At 42.5% G+C, this 15,010-nt stretch overlaps 1 protein-coding gene across 3 annotated transcripts in view; it reads left to right on the plus strand.

Moving 5' to 3' along the window:
- The first annotated feature begins 5,211 nt into the window (after positions 1-5,211).
- The window catches only part of TBX15 (T-box 15), a 52,976-nt gene continuing 43,177 nt past the window's right edge, over positions 5,212-15,010 (plus strand). For 2 of the 3 annotated variants that reach the window (XM_014550109.1, XM_014550110.1), the window contains exon 1: positions 5,212-5,420. In XM_014550109.1, the coding sequence (XP_014405595.1) occupies positions 5,399-5,420 (22 nt within the window). In that variant the 5' untranslated portion in view covers positions 5,212-5,398. Of the gene's footprint in view, positions 5,421-8,869; positions 8,890-15,010 lie in introns of those variants that run through there. The other variant, XM_014550112.1, reaches the window with a different exon arrangement.

Here is a 15,010-nt window from a genome sequence, read left to right on the forward strand (position 1 = left end):
AGGCAGAGGGAGGACCAGGGCCTGGGATTCCACATGTCTCCTGCCCCGGGCTAGGAGCCAATGACTGATGTTATTGTGAGTGAAAACCCCTCCAGGGCCTTTCTCCAGCAGGGAGAAGCAGACCAGCACAGCTCACTGCTGTTCCTTAGCAGCAACACGTCCCTGCTTCTCATTCTGTGCACTTGCTCCTTAGCAACGACCTGTGTGTGGCACAGCACAGAACTCAATGGAGGACTCGGCTAAGAATTTAGAATACCACATCAACTGGGGACAGTGCCTCCTACTGTTGGGAGATTAAACTTCTTCCCCATTATTTTGTTACCCTTCTGATAGCTGGAACTTGGACATTCTAGACTTCGAGGAAGGAGAGGCAGAGAAGATAGCACCTGCTTCTGTTGTGCTCAGACTCAAAGGCCTCAGCTGAGGGCCTCCCCATCAGGTCCCTGCCAAGGCCTTTTGCTTTCTTGAATGACTTGATAGCACACTGATGTTTCAAGGCTGGGTGCTCCCCAGCTGGAGCCCTGGAAATGCTTGCGTGGCATGCTAGAGAAAGGAACTAACTTGAAAGAAACTCCCATGAAGTAAATCACCAGGACCGGATGGTTTTCATCCAAGAGTGGAGGAAGGAAATGAAGTGTGAAATAGCACAGATACTGATGAAGACATTAGTTCTCCATTAGATCCACAGACGTGTCAGAGCAGAGGAAGTTCGCTAACATGGTGACCTATTGCTACAGGACAGAGATCAGCTACTCTTTGCTCTGGGAAACCCGCCTGCTGCCTCTGGAAAACCTGCCCCACCTGAAAAGAATGACACAAAATATAAACAACGACACAATAGTTTTTGTCACCTTAAAACAGGTAAGAGGGACGGCGTGGCTATTAATGCATGGCAGCATTTTAGTACAAACCTTGGAAAGAGTAAGATAGTGAGTATATGTGCCCATGGCAGACATCACTAATCAATCCCATACTCTCCTCTCTAAGCTTGGATCAGTCTTCATACTCTTTAATTTTGTGCTCTCAACTGCCACCATCCAATGACCAGAGTTGACATATATGTTAAAACTCACTCACCATTCTTGCCTAAGAGGATGTATTTTATCATGGACCATATTGGCTTCTAATTAAATTGTAAATAATGGCACAAAGGAAGCCCTTCACAGGTAGTTTGGTTTAGGAGCATGACAAGAAACACGCCACATTCTTTCTTCTAAAGGCCGAGTTAGCAGAACATCTATCTCCAGGGACAGCAGTTTTGTGAGAACTGAATCCAGATGTGTAATCCCCGCCCCAAACCAGGGGAGGGTCTCTGGGAAAGCAGGGGAAGTCACTTCCTCTGAGGCAAGGAGCAGTCTGCTTCAGAAGGTCCTTTTAACAAACGAGAACCAACAGCAACATTCTTCATTAGCCTGTCCTTGTAGAATTTAAAGAAAGTTGTAAGCATGGTTGAAGAGGTACATGGAGAGAGAAGAGACAGGAATGTTGGACCATGGAGAAACTGAATAACTTGGTGGAAAACTGGAGGTTTCACTGGGACTGGCCTTTATTTCACATGTAGGGAGCAGAGGCCAGGGACTCCCAGGGGCTATGCGCACAGCACTTTGCCATCAAACTGATCAGAGCCTCCCGTCACTGGTTATGATTAAAGTGATTTGGCTACAATCACTATCCTACAGCCTAGTAACTTCCATGTTGAGGGATTTGTGATGGGGCAGATCTGGAGTGGACTGAAATATGGCCATATGAAGAATGAACCTGCCTGCCCCATTAGGGGATGGGCTGTTTTGCTTCATCAGTGAAAAGATGCTACATAATTTGATTAACAGAGAATCAGAATGCAGTAAAATTCACTTATCATGGGCGAGACCCTCACTGTCCTGTGATTTCTCATTGATAATTCAGGATCTTTGTGCCACAGGTTGTAACTGGGGGCAGGGAAGGTGCTATGGTTCTGAGGCCATGGCAGCAACGATAGGATGGCATCCAGTTGGTCAGCAGACCTAGGTGCTAGTTCCCAGTGCACCCGTGACCTTGGTCACATCCAAGCGGAGTCATAGGTCATGGGACGAGATGCTGGGTGACTATTTTGACTGGATCTTTGCCTCATGGGAGCCAGGGATTATAACCTTCATCTTCGGGACAATCAGTAGATGAAGTGAGCAGCATGGGGAGGCATAGATGAACGAAGAGAAGAGACTTCAGGCCCAGAAAGCAGGCCTTCTCACTTCACCACTTTGCTCCCGAGTCTCCGTTTCCTGTCTTTAAGGGGTGCTGTGAAGTGAGCTCGGGTTTAGCGTGATGTTTACAGCCCCGGGAGAGCTCTCTGTGGGTAGATGATTAAATGTAGTGCTGATAACGTACATTTCTAAGGCACTCACAGTTTTCCAAGTGCTTTCATCTCCATAATTTCACCCCGCTGAAGACTCACTGAGTTGGGTAAGCAGTTGGATTCCTTAACTGCTTTCCACAGATGTGTCAACTGGGACTCAGCTGGATGAAAAGGCTTCCTCAAGGTCAGCACCAAGGCTCAAACTCCTCCTACCTTGTGATTCTGAATCCAGGGTTCCTTTCCCCATAGAATGATAGAGAATGGAGAGTTTACTCTAATTATTTTGACAGTACAGTCTTCAGCGTCACAGTGTGGTAAAAATAGACTGTGAGGACAGGGGGAGGATCTTGGGAGCAAACAAACTGAGCTCACCAAGGTGTTCTCTCCAGCAGCTCGGTGGCCATGGCCTTTAGGAAAGTCTTGGCAGTCTTGCTGCGGGCATTGGGTAGCAGGCAGGGGCAGCGTCACCTTCTCACTGTACCCAGCTTTCCCTGGGGAGCTGTCCTGGAGGCCCTGGGGCAGGGGTGGGGAGAGGAGGACTTTTTTTGAGGTGTGGGGACCAGGGACGAGACTACATCCCAGGTGAAGGGCCTGAATTGTATGTCCCCCAATAGCCAACAGGCCGTGGCTGTGGCACACGTGGGGAGAAACAGCCTGGGAGCCCCGGTTCTTGTGCCACAGAAGTTTTTCTGAGAGGCAGGGGGATGGAGGAGGAGAGTCTGGAAGAGTTTATTTAATGCAGTCTCATTTTCATTCACATAAAGATAACCTCTATTAATTATTATATATTAATAATTAATAGCCATTATTATTATTAATTCCCTACTTCCCAAAATGATATGGCGTATAGTAAGAAACAAACCCATCTATACATACATATATATGTGGTTAAAATAAAGGTAAAAAGGGACTTGGAAGCACACAGAGGAAGTTGGGGCAGTCCCACAGGGCCATTTCACACTCATAGAGAAACACAACCACTCTGTCTCCGTAAAAGAGACAAAGGATAGATTTTTATTAAGCTGCAACTCTATATTCTGTCGTATTCTTTGGGATCTCTCTCTCATTGGAAATATCTGGCTGAGGGGAAAGACTTTATATGACAGAAGAGAGCTTGGCGAGTAGACGTTTGTGCCACGTGAGGAAAACCTAGGCTGCCAGCAGTCATCTTTTTCAGGTCTTAGATTCCTTTGTGAATCCCATAAATACCCTCCTCTTCCCAGAAAAATGCAAGCTCTTACAAACGTGATTTAAGATATTAGGTCAGTTACAAACTCCCAAAGCCCATCCATTGACTTTAGATGCATAAACTCTTCATTTAAAAAATGGGAAATGAAAATTTTATGGAATAACTTTTTTCTTTACAAAAAGGTTCATTGCATGCAGGTGAGATGACTGCAATGGAAAATGTTCTATTACAAAATATTCTGAGGTCTATGAAAGTCCCTAGCCTATAACATTTACATTTACATATGTAGTCATCGTGCATTCACTTATAATTTTTCTTAGTCTTTTACTGGTTCTTTTAAAGATGCTATATAATGTGTACTCCACTGTATTTGTATCTGATAACATGAGCAATATTTGGTATAATAAGGAAAATCTGCCTTTATTGTTAAGTCCATTTTGATTACATGTAGAGTATGGCATATAAAGTAATACTTTAATATATACAACAGCCCACACGCCATCAATAAGATTTCATCCTCCAGACTTGTGAATTTTTGGAAAAAATTACTTCCACATGTTCTTAAAACTACTTAAGATTTTTGACTGGTTGGTGGTCTATTGATTCTAAATATCTGACCTGTCAAAACGCCATCTTTAAACTTCAGTGATGCATAGAGGTTTGGAATTAGTGGGGCTGAATTTATTACAGAACAAAGGGAGGCGATGATTAACACACCCATCTGAGCAGTAGGGGAGAAAATAATCCTTGAATGGATTAGATGCCATGATCCTAAAACCACATTCTCTGAATGTTGGGTCCTTGCCCAGAAACGGGGAGAAGCCAAACACTGATGTCTTTTATATGACGGGGTAAATCCATGGAACTCTGATCAGGAACACTGGGGCTGAGAGTGGGGGATCTAGACCACTGTGTGTGCAGTGACCCTCAAAACTGGGAGCCCACTCATTGAGTGTCGTGCAGTTATCAGTCTGCCTGCCAGGTGGAGGTTACATGAAAATGTAAATGAGTGAGATTTTTATTTTTTTATTTTTATCACTAACCAGGAATTAGGCTTTTTTTTGGATTCCAGTAGGCTATTTTCAAGGCTGGCACAGGGGCTGCCAAGATGAAGCCAATTATTTTTCACTGTCCCACTAGAAGCCAAGAGTCACAGGCAGGCTCTCTCTGTTTACTGGCAAATTCTGGTAGATTCTGAACTCCCAGGATATAATTCCAGGGAAACTGATCTTTGTAAGAATAGTCCATGAACAGAGAACACTAAACCCACTTTCTGGTGGACTTTCCCCGTTATTTTCTACTGATTTCACCATGTCTTGCAAGCTTTACAGAAAGCATGGCTTTTTCAAATATCATAGAATGGCATTGATGGAGACTGACTCTCTGAGAGAGGTCTACGACAGATAAGTACCTTCCCGAGAAGAAAACAGACCATTAGGAAAGTCATTGTGACCCCCATTCCCTGGGGGGGAGGAGGAGCATTTGAATCACAAGCCCAGGTGCTCAGGAAATCTCCTGTCACTCTGAGATGGGCTGGGACATGGTGCCATGTCCGAAGTTTCTAAATACAGTTCAGGCTGGGTCATCATGACAGATGCTGAACTGGCACCACTACAGGGACCAGAGTGGGAACTCTGACAGCACTTAAATGCCACAGCCCCTGGGCTTGAAGTCTTCCTGGGCTGGGACAGGGACAGGGACAGGCAGTGCAGAGGCTTATGGGGAGGCAGGCAGGAGCCGCTTTGGCAAGGAGATCCTGCTGCTTCGGCAACACCACTGCTCCTTCAGAAGGCAATGGACACCCAGCCACACTTCAGCTATTTTAGAAGTGGTCAGTTTCTGAATTGCTGGCACACTTGGAGGACACTGTCTCTTCAATGGTCATTCTGACCCTTCAAGGTAGGTAGGCCTGGGAAAAAAGAGAGGCGTGCTTTGTATGGCCAAGGCGGTGGATGAGGAATGAGTGGAATGAAGTGAGCTGATCAAGATGACTCAAGGAGTCAGGAATGGAGGTAGGAATAGTATGTTGACTTTGGGATTCCCAAATCAGTCTTTAGTACACAGAAGACAGGGTTAGGCACTTCCTTACCTCACTCCACCCTCCTCTTTTTGGCCATCACCAAAAATCTACCCTGGGGTTAGCTTCCTTTAACAACTCATTCTCTCCTGGGAAGGGCTTTAGAGGAAAAAAGGAGACAGGAGAGACTCGAAAGATAGGCTTTTGCTGGGGGGGGGGGTCGGGGGGGGGGCTATGACATGGGATGTGAGGGTGGGATTCTAAGTTTTGTAGGCGTCCCAAACTGGGGTTGGTGAGATGTAAATATAAAGACACTGCTACGAATACAATCAATCCAGGGTATTTGTTTTATTCTCAATGCTCGCCCCGTGCCCCCAAAGTGGATCCCTTTCTGTTGTCAAAGCATTTGATTTTAGAATTTCTGAAGGTAGTGTGGGGTGGTGAGTTCAAGCCTTGGAATAAGACCATGGTTCTTTTCTTCTCTCTGATGCTTCTGGGTGGGTGTTGCTGGGCACGCTTGTTACCTTGGCTAAGTCTCAATGATCTCAGTTGTCAAATAGGGTTATAATGCCCAGGTCTCGGTCAGCCTCACCCTCATTACTTTGGAGACCCCCTTAGGCACTAGGCCTTTTCTGCCTCCTCACTGTACTTTTCTCATCCCAAGCCACAGGGTGAATGCTCTTGACAAGGTTGCCAATTTGGAGTCAGGGGACCCTGTGGTCTCCCAGCTGTCTTTCTGTATTCCCACCTCTCATGGAGTCTAGGGCTGCTGCTTCTGCTAAGGTTGATCTCTCCGCTTCTCTGTTCAAGGCCCCATTTCCTTACTGAAGATGCAACATATATAACTTTTCAACGGACCACCCTGTTCTCGCTTCTTTCAGATTCTAGTCACTTTCCTTCTCAAATAGTGTGGCTGTCAACTTGGGCCAGGAGAAGTAGACCCACTGAAGTAGACCCACACAGAAACAGGCTCTCTCAGCTGCATGTTTGCTGTTTCTTTGCTTTACCTCCTGCCTTTCTGAAATTTCTCTTTCTAGCACCATTTAATTTTGATAGATTTTGCTTAGGGCCCTGGAATCTTTCCTTCACCAAGCGATTGATCGCTTCCTGTTCTAACATTAAAATTTTTCTTTATTAGGATTTGCTTTTCTCTGCTTGAAAGAACACAAACCTTCTTTTTCCCTCTCAGATATGGTCAGAGAAATGACCAGGAAAGATCTAACCCTTGTGGTCACCTCCTTTGCCAAATGATGGAAGGAACTAACATTTAAAATACTTCTATGTGTGAGCCATCAGCATTTCTACTGTTTTGATGAGGAGATTGGCTCAGATAGGTTAAATTGCTTGCCCAAGGTCATGGCTGGGTGTGTGTGATTCTAGAGGACTGTGCTCTTTCCCCTTCCTGGTGGCTTCTCTGGAAATCCCACTTCACTGCAGGGAGTAGGAACACCAAGGGTATAGAGGGTGCAGCAGTTGTCTGTGCAAGAGTCATTCTGTTCTCAGAGGGGAGGACATCTCCGCTGCCCTTCCTGCCACGCCCAACAGCTTCTCTAGCTCCAGCACTTGGGGAAAGAGCTTGTTCCTTCCCCTATTTTATCCTCAGGACCACAGGCACCTATCTGAGTTACTATCTGAGAATTTTCTAGATGACTGACCTTGACTCCTACTCATAAAAGTGACTGAATTCACTGAACTCATTTGATGCCCCTGAAAGATTTGATGCCACTGAACTCATTTGATGCCCCTGAAAGTTTTAACACAACTCATAGTTGTGGAAGGAAAACCTAGTTTCCAATAGTTCAGATTGTGTGTGGAGATGACATTTCTGAGATTTCACTGGGAACATGGCATTCAATGAAGACACCTTGTTTTTCGGGATATACTGGTCTCCTAAAGAATCAGAAGACTAGCATTCCAGGTTCTACGTCTGGCTCAGCTTACCCTTCCTCCCAGCCCTTCTCTGGACACACCTCTTCTCTTACTTGGTTACATATACAGCAATTCATTCATTCATTCATTCATTCATTCATTTATTTCTGGTCAAGCATCCAACTAAAACAACATTTTATTGAGTGCATAATAGGTAACAGACCTTGTCACAGGTGCTGAGGATACAAGAGGAATAACACAGGTGTGTCTGAATTACTTGCTGTTCTCTAATCTGCTAGACTTTACTGCCATGCCTTTGCCATAAATTTCCCTTTTCCTGGAAGATCCTTCTCCTTTCGCCAGCTCTGCCTTTTCATCTTGCAGACATCTCTTCATTAGGCCCAGAAAAGACCTCTGGACTCAAAGAGGTGCTTTTCCCATAGCATTTGATTGATACTGCTCTTAGGTAATAATATATGGAAATTAGCATTTATATATTCCTTTTACTATTGATAAATATTTACATGGACACACTTTGTTAGCGATTCATAAAAATTTCACAAAGTGTAAAAAATATTTTACAAATGATAAAACTAAGGCTTAAAAAGGTTAGGTGACTTGTTCAAGATTAGACAGTTGAAAAAAGAGGAGGTGAGCTTTAGAACTCGGTTCTCAACATGCTATGTGCCAGGCTGGATTTGGACTATTTTAACTTTATTAGCTTATTTATTGACCTGTCCTGTCTCCTGAGTGATTTCTCTAGGTTTGGCTTGATAGGTTGGGTGGATTTAATTTTTTTATTATTATTACTCTCCCCTCACCGTCTATCCTCCATCTATCCTCTTCCATCTCTCACTTTCCCCTCTGCACTCACCACACTGTTTTCCGTGTCCATGAGTTCTTTCTCTCTTTTTTGTTCAGTCAGGTTGGGTGGATTTTAAACCTTGAGTAGCTGGTGGTCTCCCAAGCATAATTTGAAAGGCATTGCATATTCCTGGCTGTACTCAAATGTCCTACTTACATGTTTGTAATTGCCACCTCCAAAGGGGATTGTCTCCAGAAGTCATCGTTAAATTACACTTGTTGCTTAGAAGTTGGCGGCTTAGTTCTTCACTTTTAGATTATTAGCATGAACTTGTTTATTTATCGGTGCATAGTGAGAATATCCTAACAAGGTATAAGGCAAGTTCTTCTAGGGCTTTTGGGGGAAGGCTTCCTTTCACTTCATGGACATTTAAAAACCAACCAATGTGGCACACGTCTGTCAGTGGCGGTGTTGGGAGGTTGCAAGTAGTTGTGGTTGCAAAGAGCAAACAAGCGCTGGCTTGGGGATGAGTGAATGTGTCACTTATCCAAGAAAAAAAAAAAATGCCAAGAGCCTCAGGAGGGGCCTATGTTGACAGCTGCTGGCCTAACATTGACTGGTAAATCTTGAAGACCACCTAATCAGGATCAACTTTTGGAGGACCTCTGATGCAAGAGGTATTTAGATTGAATATTGCCATATGGCTTGAGACCAATTGTTGATTATTCCATTTATGCATTGTCTGTGCTTTCACCAGGGATATTTTCTGAACCAAAAGTTGGTCTCAAGAATTTTAGCTCTAGCTGATTTGGCTCAGTGGTAGAGCATTGGCCTGTGGAACAAAGGGTCCTGGGTTCAATTCTGGTCAAGGGCATGTACCATGGATGCAGGCTCCTCCCCGACCCGGGCCCTGGTCAGGACTCGTGCAGGAGGCAACCAATCGATGTGTTTCTCTCACACTGATGTTTCTGTCTGTCTTTCCCTATCACTTCCACTCTCCCTAAAAATCAATGGAAAAATATCCTCGGGTGAGGATTAACAACAACAACAACAAAAAGTTTTAATTTTATGGAGAGAATGACATAAAATATTTGAAATTAGGACCATTCTAGAAAATCCAGTACATGTAGGTGTCCTTATTTTTTCTTGGTCTTCCTGATTAACTTGGTTATTGGCATATAACCTTATATGTTAATTTGATATATTGCTATTTATAAAGTGCTTTCAGATACATTATTATCAGATGAATTCTCTTCAAGAATACATATCCATTTAAAATCAACAACTTTGGGTCCTGAACTCTGACCCGAGTTAAGCCTTAATAAGCCAAATTTTGCACAAGAACTATTTCAGCTGCCTTTTATGTCTTTCAATGCTGTCATTACACATTTCTTCCAAGTCCAGACATCTTCCAATGTTATTTTGTACCTTCTAATGTTATGTTGCTATGGTCTAGGACCGTGGTCGGCAAACTGCGGCTCGCGAGCCACATGCAGCTCTTTGGCCCCTTGAGTGTGGCTCTTCCTAAGCCTTAGAAGTACCCTAATTAAGTTAATAACAATGTACCTACCTATATAGTTTAAGTTTAAAAAATTTGGCTCTCAAAAGAAATTTCAATCGTTGTACTGTTGATATTTGGCTCTGTTGACTAATGAGTTTGCCGACCACTGGTCTAGGATAAAGCAAAAGAGTACTTGACGTTGACTGTGATCTTCAGTGGTCTATCACATTTGGATGTTTTACCCAGAGGGTACTGGGGACAGGAAATAAAATACAACAAAGAGGGCCTTTACCAATCTACTTACTTATTAAATAATGTTAAGTTTGAGACCTAAAAGATTCATGAATGTAACTACCATGCTAGTACTTACTTATTAAATAATGTTAAGTTTGAGATGAGACCTAAAAGATTCATGAATGTAACTACCATGCTACTGAGAAAGACAAAGTCCCATATGACCTTGGTTTGAATATTCTCCTCTCCCAAAAGAACTGACAATGTTTTAGTTTCCATAGAGCTATCTTCTGACTGAGCCTGAACATGAGTTCTGCATTGCCATGTTCAGAGTGGGAAGCACACAGCTTTTCAGGCCTGGTTCTGAAAATGGGCAACAGTGTCTGGTGGCCAGAGCATCACCTCTAATACCAGATTAACTTAGGTCCCACTCTGACTCCCCCCAGTTATGTAATGTGAGAAAAGCCCCTTCATCTTGTCAAGTCTCAGTGTCTCCATAGCAGCAATGATGCCTACTTTCTAGGGTTTTCTGTGAAAAATTGTGTGAGATGATAGAGATAACTATCTAGTGTAGTGCCTGCTACTTCTAACCTGCTTTTTTGCTTCCACCTTCAAAGCATGCTGGAGCCCTTTGAGGCTGAACCTTTGATGACATTGGACCTTTGATCAACAAGAAATAGATACAAAAATTACTGCTGCCACTTCTTTGCAAAGCCTCTTTAAAAGGCTTAGATCTCAGGGATGACTTTGGGTCCTCACCTCTGGTTCTGTGTACCACCAAGAGAGGTGCTGGTTGTCGGGTGGACAGATATGTGCTCTTACTCTCCTTAATTGGCTTATTGGCATGAAAATTGCAGGCTTCAGGTTACCTCCCCCTTTCTTCCAAATAGAACTCGGAGGGCATGGATTGCTTAGAGACATCATTCCATTACTAATCATCTAATGGGATCATTTGAGTGTTTGCTATCATCATAATTTTATTTTAATCCAACCTGGGTTATAGTTCATTCGCTTGAAACTCTGGACTGGGTATCAAATTTGGGCTCAGTCTGTACTCAGGCCAATGCCAAATGCTCTGCTTCTGCCATATTTAGAATTACTCTATGAAAACTTTCATCACCAGATTTCTCTAAGCTCCCTAATAAAATCTGACGTCCCAGAACCAATTTCCACAGCAGAGGTCCTCTGGAAATAGGAGTTTACTTGAGCCTGGTACAGAGAGTACTGCCTGGGTTATAAGCTACTGATGTCTGCCCTGGTGTGAAGGGGAGCCTAGAGATGGCTGTGAGTGTTGGTTTAGAAACTTTGGGGCTTAGGAAGTAGACCAAGGAATGGTTGCCCTACCAATATCAGATAGGAATTACCACTCAATATAGTTGTGTCCCAGTTATTGGCAGGAAAACACCCCAAACAAAAACACCACAATCGTTTGATTATCAGATGGGTGGGGTCTTTCTCCTTTGTTTCAAACTATTTTCTTCCTTGGGGTAAAATATGATAGCTGAGGTGCAGTATTATGGAAGTGGCACTGTGCATGTAATATAAGATGCACATCTCTTATCTACATCTTTTTTTTTTCTAAATATATTTTTATTGATTTCAGAGTAAGATGCACATCTCTTATCTACATCTTTTTTTTTCTAAATATATTTTTATTGCTTTCAGAGAGTTTGGAAAGGGAGAGATGGAAACATCAATCATGAAAGAGAATCTTGATTGGCTGCTTCTTGCATGCCCCCTACTGAGGATCAAGCCCACAACCCGGGCCTGTGCCCCCAACCGGAATAGAGCCTGGGACCCTTCAGTCCCCAGGCCGATGTTCTATCCACTGAGCCAAACCAGCCTGGGCTCTTATCTACTTCTCTTATCTGACTATAGCAGTCTTCCATCACCCATCTCCAACAATGGCACCGGGCTATCATAGCATACATCATTCATTCAGGAGAGGACCTACCTACTAGGTCATATTGTTTTCTATTTTTCTTAGTCTCAATTTTCTCATTCACAAAATGGACATAAAAATATATGTTATGGCTACCTCATCCCATGGAAGGGCATATTAGATAATGTACAACATATAAATTAAGAAATTATTTCAAATGCTAGTGTTTTGCATAAATTGAGAATTGAACTTGCTCTAAGCTAACCCCCACTTGCTGTGGGAACTGAGTATCCATTTTATCCACACAAGATAGGTAGAGATAGAAAGTGAGTAACACTATGAACTGATGGTTAGAATTTCTTTTTTAAGGATTTTTTTAATGGGATATGGTGATTTGACCTTATGAGTCACACAGTGTTCTTCAGTGACTTGTAATTGGCTCAGTGCAGGTTCCCTAAGTTTTCTCCTCTAACTTCCTTAGTTATGTGAGATGTTATCATTTATGCTCCTGATTTCCTGAAATTCCCATTGTTAAAGTACTATGCACAGGAGACATCTGATAGCCAAGAAGTCTTTCCAGGTCATTCAGATGAGTTTCTAATGATTATTTTTTGAAGGCAGGAAGTCACAAATTGCCAAGAGTAAAAGAACTTGAAAACACAGAGGTGTTTTCTGATCTTCAAGGGACTGATTATATTTCTGAATGGAAGGCCTTATTTGATTGAAATAACCTGCTATGCATTTCTTATGTTCATGACTTAGGTAACTCAAGTACACATTCTGATTAATAGCTGAAATAATTGATCTGATTAGCCTATTTTACATAACTATGATTTAGAAATGTATTTTAAAAAGAAGTAAAATTTATTTTTACCTAAGCTGTAGATCTTGACTCTGAGATTACTATTTTAAGGATGTTATAGGTAGCTTATATTGCAGGTAGCCCTAACTACTCTAGAAATTTATATATATAGTGTCCCAAAAATGTATACACACACGTTGAATAATTATAAAGGAAGTGTTTATTAAACTACATTTCATTTTCAAAATTGAGCTATCAGCTGTTAAAGTGTGTATACATTTTTTGGGGATACCCTGTGTATATATATAGTATGACATTAATTTTACTTCCAAATTATGACATGTAAGGAACAATTGAGAATGGAAAATTATATGATCCCTTCATGTTATTGCAAGTGTGGGCCAGGGTCTATATTCTGTATATAACAGTCACTTGGGTTCTATTTTGTGGGGGATTGAGAATCTAGGAGCACCAAATATTTCCAGGGAAACAAATGACTGTGTCCGGAAATCCTCTTCATGGGCAAATATGACCTGTGCCTCCATAGACTTGCCCATTTCTTTTCCAGTAACCATGGGTTCCCCAGGACTGTTCTCAGATCCCTCTCTTTTCTGGGTTCCTATAACATAGAAGACTGTATATAAAGGTGTGGAAAACTGTGTGACAGCATTTGACTTTGTCTCTAATTATTTGTGGATGTGCCCAGTTCCCACTTGTACTGTAAGTACCTTTAAGAGGAGCCCCATTGTGTACTTCGATATTTCCCAGAATCTAGCACAGTACTGGGCACATAGTAAGCACTCAATAAACACGTAGTTAATCAACATTAACTGGGAAACTTCTCAAGGTCTGGGATTCTGTTTTAAATTACCTACATGGTACCTCATATAAGGCCACGTGCTCATAGGTGCTTATTGATTGATTTGATTGAAACTATAAACAGAATACCCATTCAAGTCTTTAACTCCTGTGATGATGCAAACTTGGGCCCCCAGTCTTTTTCCTCATTTAACTTATCTGGCCCCAACAGTTTTAAATTTAATACTTCTATCTGAGATTGCCTCTAAAAGTTGCATTAGAGAAGATTCTTAATTCTTCAAGTCATCAGAGGTAGAAGAGATTAGAAAAGTTTTCACTTCAATCCTTCTAATGGCATGATGAGGAAATAGGTCCATTGTGGTTAAGTAATTTGTCCAAGGTTATCCATTCATCCATTTAATGTTACATTTGAGTACCCATTTTATTCTAGATGACACGGTGAGTTAAGAGTAGAGACTCTTATTTCCTAACTCTTCAGCCATAGTCCCCGTTCCAATCCCAACCTCAATTTGGCTACCGTTAAATATTTAGCACTTAGTGCAGTGAAATCATTCCCTCCTCTCCCCTGTCCTAAACACACATTAGAGAAATCATATGTCCAAGATTTCTGCTGGGCCCTACTTATGATGTCTATTTCCAACTTTTTCATAATTACAGCAGCCCTTACGGCAAGGAGATTTCATAACAAAGGTAAGACAAGACTATTTTTTTTTAAATATTGCCGAGAAGTTTTTGAAAAATTTACAATGTTCATGATAAGTGAGGAACCCTTGGCAAATCACAGAAACAAAATGGGATTTGGGAATCCAGGTCTCAGAGGATTGGAATGACTGTTTGGCCGAGTATGTGATGACTTAAGGGCTCTGATATTGACAGGCTTATAGGACCGGGCTAGGAAAGAGATTTGTCACTCCACAGCAGCTCTCGTCTTAGATAAGTAGCTTCACTTTTCTGTGCTTGAAGGAGACCAAAATTAGTAGCTCCTGTTAAGTCCAGGCTATAAAATTATATGCTTAGCCATGTAAAACTAACAATTTTTTTTTTTTTTGGTAAAGATGGTGACTGGACTAGTGATTGTGGATACACTAAAGATCATGGGCAGAGACTTTTGTGTGATTTAGGAGCTTGGTTGAGTTCTGCAGCCCCCGGATGCCTTCAGCAGTGAAGGGTGAGGAATTGGGGAGGTGGCACTTTGTTCCCTGTGGCCTTTGCAAAGCTGTGGGATATTCCTGCCCAAAATGCTGCCTGGGTTTGTGAGAGGAACACACCAGGGTTACAAGAAATGGAAATTAAAGGCATCATGGGCAGGGTTGTTCCCAGGCCTAGAACCTGCTACAGGTGAGTGAACATGGCAGCAAGGTGGCCTGGCATTCTGTGCCATCCTTGCCCCTCCCTGCTGGTGTCAAGGACTGATGCCCAAAAGATCATAACCTCTAACAGCATTGCAAAGTTAAGTGCCAGGGTAACACACCGCTGTTTCCAACCTTTATGTATGTACCTATTTCCAGGGGAAGCAATCAGATGGGTGGCTTAGAGAAACAGCTTCTTAGGTTTGGCTTG

Source organism: Myotis brandtii, unplaced genomic scaffold (assembly GCF_000412655.1).
Source record: "Myotis brandtii unplaced genomic scaffold, ASM41265v1 scaffold582, whole genome shotgun sequence".
Classification (NCBI taxonomy): domain Eukaryota; kingdom Metazoa; phylum Chordata; class Mammalia; order Chiroptera; family Vespertilionidae; genus Myotis; species Myotis brandtii.